The sequence below is a fragment of the Lutra lutra genome, chromosome 8, assembly GCF_902655055.1.
Source record: "Lutra lutra chromosome 8, mLutLut1.2, whole genome shotgun sequence".
Lineage (NCBI taxonomy): Eukaryota > Metazoa > Chordata > Mammalia > Carnivora > Mustelidae > Lutra > Lutra lutra.
In genome coordinates this window covers 110,276,749-110,289,101 of record NC_062285.1, presented here as the reverse complement: position 1 = coordinate 110,289,101, position 12,353 = coordinate 110,276,749, and the positions used below count along the sequence as shown (strand labels likewise).

General features: G+C 31.7%; 1 protein-coding gene across 4 annotated transcripts in view; it reads right to left on the bottom strand.

The window, feature by feature from the left end:
* Positions 1-12,353, bottom strand: part of LRRIQ1 (leucine rich repeats and IQ motif containing 1) — a 219,676-nt gene that overhangs the window by 165,551 nt on the left and 41,772 nt on the right. For all 4 annotated transcript variants that reach the window (XM_047743254.1, XM_047743252.1, XM_047743253.1 and 1 more), the window contains exons 11-12: positions 3,808-4,001; positions 3,172-3,299 (exon numbers count right to left, since the gene is read on the bottom strand). In XM_047743254.1, coding sequence (XP_047599210.1) covers positions 3,172-3,299; positions 3,808-4,001 — 322 coding nt within the window. The remainder of the gene's footprint in view (positions 1-3,171; positions 3,300-3,807; positions 4,002-12,353) is intronic.

Here is a 12,353-nt window from a genome sequence, read left to right as displayed (position 1 = left end):
AGTCAAGATGAAACATGGATTTCAAACAATATGTACTTAGTATCATTCTTTATTATATTTCACTTTGAGGGGAAAAAGCATATGGACACATAATTTCTTTCTTGTGGCGAAAATATCAGAAATTAAAAGAAAAATATATACAATTTAAAAGATACACCAATCACAAATCCAAATATCACATTTATAAAACTCATCTGAGGTTTGCAAAATGTATTGACATATATTTTCCTTTTGGATCAATATTTGGCATTCCATCAAATAGATAAGATAGGTATTACTACCCCTTTTACATGTAAATAAAAAACCCAGGCTCTGGTAGTACGAAGAGAGTTATTCAAGGTCAACTGACTGGTAAGTTGTAGATTCAGCATTCAGAGTTGCTGATCCTGAGTTTTACCAAACCTGATATAGCTGTGAAAAAGTCAATGCACATGTAAAATCTTAATGTACAATGGATAATTCCTATAGTTAATGGTATTAGCTTATTGTGAAAAATCCTAAGGTTGAAGATCATTTTTACACTATGATTTCAAGAAATGATTTTACTACTCTCTATGTCCATTTCTATCAATCATATTTCTCTGCTCAGCAGGGAGCCTGCTTCCCTCTCTCTCTCTCTGCCTGCCTCTCTGCCTACATGTGATCTCTCTCTGTCAAATAAATAAATAAAATCTTAAAAGAAATGATAGAAAATTAAATGTGCAAAGAACTATGAGAGACCATAAAGAATATACTTAAGACAGTATTCTTAAAAAATTTAATGTTTATAGCAGCATTGTCCACAACAGTCAAACTATGGAAAGAACCTAGCTGGCCATCAACAGATGAATGGATAAAGAAAATGTGGTGTGTATATACAATGGAATACAATGCAGTCATCAAAAGAAATGAAATCTTGCCATTTGCGACAACGTGGATGGAACCAGAGGGTATTATGCTTATTGAAATAAGTCAATCAGAGAAAGACAACTATCATATGATCTCCCTGATATGAGGAAGTGGAGAAGCAACGTGGGGAGTTTAGGGGGTAAGAAAAGAATAAATGAAAAGAGATGGGATCAGGAGGGAGACAAACCATAAGAGACTCTTACTGTCACAAAACAAACTGAGGGTTGCTGAGGGGAAGTGGGGGAGAGGGTGGTGGGGTTATGGACATTGGGGAGGGTATGTGATATGGTGAGTGCTGTGAAGTGTGTAAACCTGGCGATTCAGAGACCTGTACCCCTGGGGCTAATAATACATCATATGCTAATTAAAAAATTAAAATTTTTAAAAATTTAAAAAAATTAAAAACACCATATATTATTATATAATAAATTAACTTCTTTTTTTACATAGTTAAATTCAAAAGATTAAGTTCTTTCATTCTTGAATTTTTTAATAATTTTTTAATGATTTATTTATTCAACTGAGAGGGAGAGAGAGAGAAAAAGCAGGGATGGGGAATGGGCACAGGGAGAGAGAGTCTCAAGCAGACTCACCCTTGAGCATGGAGCTCCATGCAGGCCTCTATCTTAAGACCCTGAGATCATGACCTGCGCTGAAACCAAGAGTTGAATGCTGAATCCACTGCACCATCCAGGCACCCCTTAGGAGTTTTTTTATGCTAAGGACATATATTACTTAGTTCTATGCCCCCCCCCCTCAAATAGAAAGCATGACATCAATATCCAAATGTTACAAGGTTAGGCAAATGTCAACTTACAAATAAGGATTATTTGGATTAAGTACCCCAAAGAAATGTCTAGTGATCTAGTTGATCTAATTCTTAGTCGTATCAGATTGATATGGGAAATAAGTCATATCAGACTGATAGGGCAAAAGTCTATCAGCTAGTATTAATTTTAACTATTAAAAGGAGATTTCTTTGATAGTTTAAATTGTCCAAAGAAATTAAAGGCATTATTTCTCAAAAAAATGGTATTGATTTGAATATTTTCTAATCTCTTTTAATATTATTTTTGCTCACTAATGTGGCTTGAGATCCACTTCTATAAAATGAGGTATAAAAAAAAATGTATGAGGTATGTCAGTTACTGAGTGATTTACTGCATATGTCCAAACCATAGCTAAGCATTTCTATTGAAATTGTGTTTCTTACCTGGAAAATATTGTAAAAAGATCCAATAAGTTTGTGGATGCCCAAATTATTTAAACAGTGTTATCTGATAGAGCTGGCTCTACAATAAATCTCCCTTTAAAACCAAATCAACTTTCATATGTTAGATCATTGAAATAATTTGAGGGAATTTTTGAATACAGATTGTTTTTGCTTTGTCAAATAGTGGAATAGTTTAATAGGTGGAAGTTAAATCATTTGGCCCATAAATGCTCAAAGGATGAGCACTACTGTGGAGAGATTGTGAGAAAATTTTAGGGTTCTTTTAGGAAAAAAAGTATGCATTAAAATTGGGTTATACTTGTTCACTTGTTCTGTAAGAGTTGTATATCTCAAAAAAGCAATTTCTTGTTAAAGGTGGTTTCTTTCCTCTACTCCCTGTGCCTTTGATGAACAAATTAATCATATTAGAGTGAATAGGTTTCAATGAAATATTAAGCAGAGGGAGACATACACACACTGTGCTCCTGTTTTGGTTTTAGACAGTTATTCTCTGCAAAGATCCAGATGTTTGGTGGTTTCAAATGAATCTTCTGTGTCAGGTACCCATCTCAGTTTAATGTTAAGGTATTTTTTTAAGTGTTACTTTATATCCTTAGGGAAATCGAATTTAAATCAATCTTAACAGTTACAAAGACATGCAAGTTGAGAGCAGATTAAAAATCGTTCTTCCAGGACTTAATAAATACCACTTGAGAGAATGAGACATCCTTCTGAATTAAATTAACTACCTCCTGCATTTTCCAAGGACTATATTCTTTACAAATATAAACAAACTAGCTCTGGGAGATTTCTACAAGTATGTCTTTGAGAAGAAACAAAATGAATAGGATAAGTGACAGTTAAAATTCTACTAAAATTTAAGGGTTTGCCAATATACTACTTTTTCAAATCCTATAAAGATATATTTCTAATTTATGTACTAATTTATTGTGATGCACTTCCACTGAATTGCTGGTAAAATCTAATAACCTTTCTACTTGTTATGAAGATCAAGCATTTACTTCAAACAGTCATTCAATGCATTTAGTGCTTATGCAGTTTGTTTTTACCTGTTTTGAGAGATAGTCAGGTTCTGTAGTAAAGGCAGCCAATAGGAAGAAAGCACTTCCACAGTTGAAATGCTGTTATCATCCAAGTGCAATTCTCTTAGTAGAACATGATTCTCCAAGGATGGAAGCTATATTTAAATTTGGGTCATTAGCTTATATTCAGTAAAATATTTTTGTCATTCAACAAAATTTAAAAACATAAAACCTATTAAAACAAAAGGTATAGTCTGTTAAACTGTATACCTAAATCAAAGTATAATGTTATGAGAATTTTAGGATGAATAAAATCTATAAGAATTAACTTTATAATTAGAATTTTTTAAATAAAAGTTACTTCATGGTAAATTTTATTTAGATTTTCATTACAGATACATTTGGCTCCACTTACATATGAAAATATAACTGAAAATTATGATTTATTTTAGTGTTGTGAAAAACTTATGTTAAATTAGTTTTTTACAAAATATTCTATGTTGAACGTTTTTTTAATAGAGATAAGTATGTGACAGTTTTAAGTAAACTGGAAGTCACATACAGATGATAAAAAACAAAGAAAAATTAAAGTTCCTTTTAATTTTTTCTATCAAAAGAAAAATGTTGTATTAATCACAGAAGCCAATAATTCAAAGAAATTACCTCACTTAGATAATTTCCCTGTAACTTCAGTACCTGGAGCAATCCACAGTTTTCAATACCTTCAACTTTAGTTAGATGATTATGTGAGCAATCCAGGTATATAATGGTAGGAGTATCACAAAGACCTTTTGTACTAATTAACTGATTGTGGTCCACAATTAGTTGCTGAAGATTCCTCAAAGATTCTAAACCACCTGGAAGAAAAATTTTCCAAGATCACTTATATCAAACATTTTTCTAGAATCTAAGATGCAATTTCAAATTAATTGTACGTATTTTCCAATCTTTCTAATTACAAATGAAGATTTAGCCCCTATTCTTGTGAAAAATGTGTAAGTGTAAAAAGTATCCTTTTTTAAACTTGTATCTAAAATATATATTTTTGAATGACATTGTTATATACCAATTGAAAACTGAACAAAATGCTAAAAAGTATACATTGGGTGGGCACTGATGTTTTATTTTATTTTCAAAGGCAACAGAACACGGGAGAAATAGAAGGACTTGTTTTCTTAAAAAAAAAAAAGTTTCCAACTCAGTTTTAGGGTCTTTGAAGTTTGATTACTTCCTTAAGATTGAATATATAATGTTGGAATGCTATTTTCCTACCATCCCATTGAGATAGCTATCTTAAATTCCCAAGTGAAGTAGATGCAACCATATTAACAACAATGAAATATTAACATATTCTTCAGGTATTTCAAGATTGACACATGTATCCTCCTTGTTGACCAGATAAGATTAAAACTAATATGATACTATATAAAAAATACCAGAGGAATCTTCAACTATAGCTCAGCACTTATAAGGAAAAAACTGAAAACGCTGTTCAAGTAAGCCATCAGGAATTAGCTCTGGAAAGAAATGCTGAGGAAGTCTGTAAACATTTCATGAAAGATACTAAAAATCTAGAAAATTTTACTTAGATTGAATATTGGACTAGATATGATATCTTTAGGTTACCACACTACTACATGAAATAGGCAGTTCTAGAAACTGGAAATATGGTTTAAGTTCTAAAGTAGGTACTGGTAAGCAGACGGTCTTCAGTGAGTATTGTACATATGGGAGTCATTGAGGCTGGACCTTGGAGAATCAAGCTTCATTGTGATTTTCTTGTTGAGCCCCAAAATATTTTATTCAATTTAATGTTGGAATAAACATGAGTTTTCTGCCCCCCAAAAAAGTTATTTGATAAGAAACTGAAAGATAATCCTGAAAAAAACATAATTAACATATAAAAACAATATCTAGAATTTATGTAATAAATTTATCCTGGAGAAATTTAAGGCACTAACTCAAGGTTTGTTCTTTTGATTATACATTGTAACTTACAGAGAGAAAGGGCAGACAGTTGGCTTATATGAAAATGGAGAAATAAAAGGAAGAATCAAGTAATATTACCAAGATTTCACAAGAAAACTTATTGCTGTATCACATTTTAAAAATTTAGATAATAGAATTGAGTGTATTGTACCAATATTTCATAGAGATACATTTGAAGAAAAATTATATTTTAAAATTGCTGTGTTTCTAATAGATTGAGTCAAAAGAACATAATATTATGGGTGCTTATTCTGTATAAAAAGGAATACATTTTTATGCTAAAAAGTTAATTTTCTTATAATGATAAATTACACATTATCTAGGAAAATACATGGAAAGACCCATAGAAGAGAGGGACTTAAATTTAAATTTAGGAAGTAATTTTACATTTTTTAAGTTCTTATCTAGGATTGATGTACTGGTATTTTCCTGTAATGTAAAATAGCAAGTATGACTTAGAAAAAAATTGTCATCTGTTATTGTTCAAGGAGCGAATAGTTCTGCCCAATAAGACAGTTGACTAAGTTTAAATAACAGAGTCAACTATCTTATATATATTATATATTATACATTATCAATTCCAAGTTATTAAAAATAGAATATTACATACAATAGTATATATTAGCTGAAATGTAATTTTAAAGTCTGCTGAAATAGAAAATACTTTGGAATTTAGTATGCCTTATGATCATATTGAATGAACATCAATTAACCCCCTGAAGCAGTTTAAAGACATTCAAGGAGGAAGGAAATAATAAAAGTTTATAATTGTGTAAAATAAGGTGTCCTTTATCAAATATTTAAACATCCCAAGCAATCTACTTCCATAAGCTTAGTATTTTTAAAAACCATGGACATTACTCTTAAGTTTTTCAGAGCTATTGAGAACTAGAATCTTCTATTAACTCATTTAAAGTTGGGAATGCATTGGTGAGACTTCTCAAAGGTAACCCAAGAAGAGAACCAAGAATGAAACATCATTAAAAAACTATCTTAATGACAAAAAAAGGAAATCATTTAAAGAATATGTGGAACTGAGGTCTGCCAACAAACAAGTGAATGAACTTGGAAGTAGATCTTTCAGCTTCATTGAGCCTTGAGATGATACTAATCCTGGATGACAGCTTGACTGCAACCTCTTGAGAGATCCTGAGACATAAACACACAGTTAAGCCACTCCAAGATTCCTGATCCAAAGAAAATATGCATAGTGTTTGTGATTTTAGATTGCCGTTCTAGGGCAATCACAATATATATTTGCTTCACAACAATATATAACTAATACAGTAAAGATTCTATTTGAAAGAAAATATGAGAAAGAAGAAAATATGTTGAAAATGCTTTGGGCAATAGAAGGATATTTAAAGAAATTTAATGTAACAAGAATTCAAAGATATTAAAATAACAGAAACAGATAAATAAATGGACCAAAATAACACCATGACAGAACTAATAAATAATTTCGAAACAACATTGTACATTAACAGAGAGCTACAGCTTGGATTGCCCACAAAAAAAGAGATCATCACACTGAGAATAAAATATGAAGAAAGCCAAAAATAAAAAGACGTAGATTAAATTAATTAAATCATAATAGACATGAAAGACAAACTCAACCAAAATATGGATCATCTATGATTGAAAAATAGAACCAAAACAAAAAAGTTTTCAAATATATGAAAACCAAAATTTTCCAGAAACAAAGGAATAACTTAATCTGTAGTTTGAAAGGTACATTATATTCCAATCCAATTTTATGTGGATTTATTGACTATAGGATGTTTCTTGGTTAAGTTACTGACCAAGGACAAGGAGTGTTATTCAGGTATCTTCATAGAAATCAGTTATAAGGACAGAAAATCAAGTTAGCCTCTTACTTGCAATAGCAATACATAATATCATGTATGCAGTGAAGCAAGGTCACAAAGTACCAAGTAAAGTGTTACCTAAAAATAGAATACACAGCTTTCTTCTCATTCAAGAATGAAGGCAACTGACAGATATTCTCAAACGTGAAAGAATTCGGGGATAATAGGATCCATCTTTCTTTGAAAAATGAGATTTAAAAAGAGCTAATGAACTAGGTAATCCAGATAAGCAGAGGATGAAAGGAACAGTTGTAAAAAGCACTGGTACTAACCCATTGTCATATAGATCTAATGCCACTAAAGGATATGTACATAAAGTCATAAATCCTGATGTGAACAATAATTGTAGGAGGAAAAGGAGATTGTGAAAAGTATAAATATTCTAATTTATTTTATTTTCTTAAAAAGAGTTAATATTGTCTAAAATACATGAATCAAAAGCACATGTTTTAAAAATTTACTAAACAAGAATATAACTGGCAAAACTGGAAGGTGGAGATGGTAGTATAAAGGAGATAATTTTATCATCTTTAGCTTGAGAAGCCAGTCTAAAATTCTGAAGTCAAAACAGTTTCATATACACTCTTGTTCTATTGTTTAACAATGCTTTTGAGTTTTTAAGTATGTCCCATCTTAGTAAACTGTTTGTAGAAAAATTAACTGAAAAGGAGTGTTCCCAACCATAATTCACATAGGGATGATTTTTGGTTTTGTTCATCATAAGATTATTTTACATACATTAATATATTTCAGCTAATGCTTACTTTATAAATCATGGAACTTTTTTTTAGCATTCTTTTTTAAGATTTTATTTATTTATTTGCCAGACAGCGATCATAAGTAGGCAGAGAGGTAGGCAGAGAAGAGGAAACAGGCTCCCTGCTGAGCAGACAGCCCAATGCGGGGCTTGATCCCAGGACCCTGGGATCATGACCTGAGTCGAAGGCAGAGGCTTTAACCCACTGAGCCACCCAAGCGCCCCTAAATCATGGTACTTTTTAAAAATTCAAATTGATGTTTGACTTCAGTAGTGGTTAAAGTTATGTCTGCATCATCTCAAAAGCAGCACTAAAGTGGTAGCTGTTTATTTAATGTTAATAAAAATTACATGCCTAGAGCTTATCTCTTTATATGTACTGTAATAATGACAGGTACTATTAAAGTTTATCTACTGTGTAGTTAAACTTTACTTAGTTAACTACCTAAACTTTTTTTAATTAAACTTTACCCTAAATATACTTATTTATATAGGAAAAGTAAGCACAATTGGCTGAAGAGTTACCACATTTATTTCAAGTGATTTCTTATTTTGATTACTTTGTTCTTTCATATAAATTCATCTTATATATAGAAGGCCATTTTGTTTACCATTTTATATTTGTTATTCCTCAAAGATTTTTGTATTTCTATTTAGGTGTGAGCTATGTTTTTTACAGTTTTATTTTCTTAATATAGGTATATGACAAAATTTTCTGTGATTCTTGAAATAAACAGAGTAGCTTACATAAACACATATAAATCATTTATATTTTCCACATTTCTACTAAAAATATCAAAATCTATTTTTGCAAAACAAGCTTTACTTATAATATAAAATTCATCAGAGATCCATTCTATTAGTTTCAGCCCTGTGTTATGTCCACATGGAAATAGAAAAATAATATAGACAGAATCTCTCCCCAAATATCTCTTAGTTTATCAACTCAACTACTATTTTTTAAATTATAACATGTAAAAATGTTAACAACTTATCGTGAACTGAATAAATTACAAAACAATACTATTACAGTAGAGTTCTTTTAAATGGCAGAAAACAATCTGAAAAGACAGCAATTATGCAAGAAATTTAAAAAACAATCCCATTTATAACTACATCAAAAAATAAAATAAAATTCCATAGAATAAATTTAATCAAGGAGGTGAAAGATCTATATATTAAAAACTATAAGACACTAATGAAAGGAATTTATGAAGACAAATAATTGGAAAGACATTCTGTACTCATGAATAAAAAATTAATATCATTAGAATGTCCATATCCAGAGCAATCCACAGATCCAATGCAATCCGTTTCAAAATCCCAATGGCATTTTTCACAGAAATAGGACAAATAATTGTAACATTTATATGGAACCACAAAAGACCCTGAATAGTCAATGCAATTTCAAGAAAAAAACAAAATTGGAGGTATCACACTCCCTGATTTCAAACTATACACCAAAGGTATAGTAATCAAAACAATATGGTATTGGCATAAAAACAGACACATAGGTCAGGAAAATAGACTAAAGACCCCAGAAATAAACCAATTAGTTTATTGTCAATTAGTTTATGACAAAGAGGCCAAGAATATAAAATGCGGGAAAGAACAGTCTCTTCAATAATTAATATTGGGAAACTAGACAGCCACATGCAAAAAAATAAAGCTTGACCACTGTCTTAGGACATACACAAAAATCAACTCAAAATGAATTGAAGACTTGAACATAAGACCTGAAACCATAAAGCTCAGAGAAGATAACATAGATGGTAAACTCCTTGACATGGGTCTTTGGATGATTTTTTAAAAATCTAACACCAAAAGAGAAAGCAACAAAAGCAAAAAAAAAAAAAAGATAAACTAAAAGCTTCTGCAGCAAAGGAAACTATGAACGAATTGAAAAGGCAACCTACTGAACGGGATCAAATATTTGCAAATCACATGTCTGATAAAGGTCTAATATCCAAAATTTATAAACAACTTCAACTCAATAGTGAAAATCCAATCTGATTAAAAAATGGGCAGAAGGTCTGAATAGACATTTTTCCAAAGAAGACATACAGATGGCCAACAGGCACATGAAAAGATTCTCAACATCATTAGTCATCAGGGAAATGAAAATCAAAATCACTATGCGCTATCACTTCACATCTGTTAAAATAGCTATTCTCAAAAAGACAAGAAATTAACAAGTGTTGGCAAGAATATGGAGAGAAGAGAACCCTCTCACACTGTTGGTGGGAATGTAACTGGTGCAGCCATTATGGAAAATAGATGGGGGGGTCCTCAAAAAATTAAAAATAGAACTACCTTATGACCTACCATTTCCACTTTAGGATATTTATTTAAAGAAAAAATGCTCCTGGGCGCCTGGGTGGCTCAGTGGGTTAAGCCGCTGCCTTCGGCTCAGGTCATGATCTCAGGGTCCTGGGATCGAGTCCCACATCGGGCTCTCTGCTCAGCGGGAAGCCTGCTTCCCTCTCTCTCTGCCTTCCTCTCTGTCTACTTGTGATCTCTCTCTGTCAAATAAATGAATAAAATCTTTAAAAAAAAAAAAAAGAAAGAAAAAATGCTCCTGACATGAAAAGATATATGCATCCCCATGTTTATTTGTTACAGCATTATTTGCAATAGCGAAAATATGGATACAACCTAAATGACCACTGATGTGTGAATGGATAAAACTGTGGTAATTAGATGTACAATGGAATATTATTCAGCCATAAAAGAAAAGAATGAAACCTTGCCATGTGTGAGAACATGGATGGATCTCAAGGGCATTATGCTAAGTGGAGTAAGTTAGAAAAAAACAAATGTTAGGGGCACTGGGTGGCTCAGTCGTTAAGCGTCTGCTTTAGGCTCAGGTCATGATCCCAGAGTCCTGGGATCCACCGCTTGTGTTCCCTCTCTCGCTGTGTCTCTGTCAAATAAATAAATAAAATCTTTAAAGAAAAAAAAAAAAGACAAATGTTATATGATCTCTCTTATGTGGAATCTAGAAAAACTAAGCAAACAAACCAAAACACAACCCATATATGCAGAGAGCAGATGGAAGGTTATCAGAGAGAAAGGGGGTGGGAGGGCAAATTGGGTAATGGGGGTCAATTGTATAACAGCAGATGGTAACTAGATGTACTATGGTGATTACTCGTAGTGTATATATACAAAAATCAAATGATGTACCCCTGAAAGAAATATAATGTATCAATTTTATCTCAAAAAAGAGAAATATTTCCTAAACACAAACACAGCAAAAAAAGGGGGGCGCTTAAAAAGTGGGTGAATCTTAATGATATATTATAAAATAATACTGTCTTAAGCCATTCCAAATACACACACATACAATAAAATGCATGACAATAATAGCATATTAATTTGGGAGTGAGTAAATAAAGTTTAAATTTTCTAAGACCCTAAACTGCTTTGAAAAAATACCAAATAAATTTATATTTAGTAAATCAGGAAGGCATGCCATATCTATAGTAAACAAAAAGAATAGTAAAATAATATGTAACTGGTAATAGAAAGGAAAAAGGAAATAATTTAAAACCTCAACTAAACCAAAAAGAGGCAAGAAAAGAGAAAAAATAGAACAGGCAAAACAAATAGAATCAAATAGTAACATAATAGATTTAAACTCAAATATATTAATAATTGTACTTAATTATTAACTGAACCTAATGCGTTATTAGAGACCAAAGGCTAGAAACAAAGCTAAAATTTGTCAGGCAGCCCAGATAAAACAATAACAAAAGCAACACATTTTCACATTACATAAAAGAAACCAAAAATAGAACATGTAGAAAGACTGTAAGTAAAAGGATAGAAAAAGATATGTCACAGGCACCTGGGTGGCTCAGACGTTAAGTGTCTGCCTTCAGCTGGGGTCATGATCTCGGGGTCCTGGGACCGAGCCCCATATCGGGTTCCCTGCTTGGTGGGACGCCTACTTCTTCCTCTCCTACTCCCCCTGCCTATGTTCCCTCTCTCACTGTGTCTCTGTCAAGTAAATGAAAAAAATTCTTAAAAAAAAAAAAAAAAAAGATACGTATACACTAAAGTAGTGATTCTCAAAGTGTGGTCCAGAGACCAATCTCCTACAGACACTTTTAAATGTTCCATGGAGTCAAAACTATTTCATAATAATTCTAAGATGTTATTTGCCTTTTCATTCTCATTTGCTCAAGAGCTTATAGTGGTGTTTTCCAGAGGCTACATGAGGTGTGATATTGTAGCAAATTGAATGCAGAAGGAAATACGGAAATCCAGCTGTCTTGCGTTAAGCTAGACATTAAAGAGATTTGCAAATACATGTAACAATAACCCTCTTCTCACTATATCTTTTAGGTTAAAACTATGTTTACTATTTATAAAACTATTATTAATGGAAAAACTTTATTATCATAAGCTCTGAATTACTAAATAAGAACAAATTTTTTCTCATTTTTTTTTCTATACAATAAATGCTGACAGCATAAATGAAAGGTGTTTGAGGCAGGTACTCAATAATTCTTAGGAGCGTAAAAGGATCTTGAGTCCAAAGGAAACCTGGTTAGGGTAATATCAGACACAGAAGACTAAGGCAGAAAGCT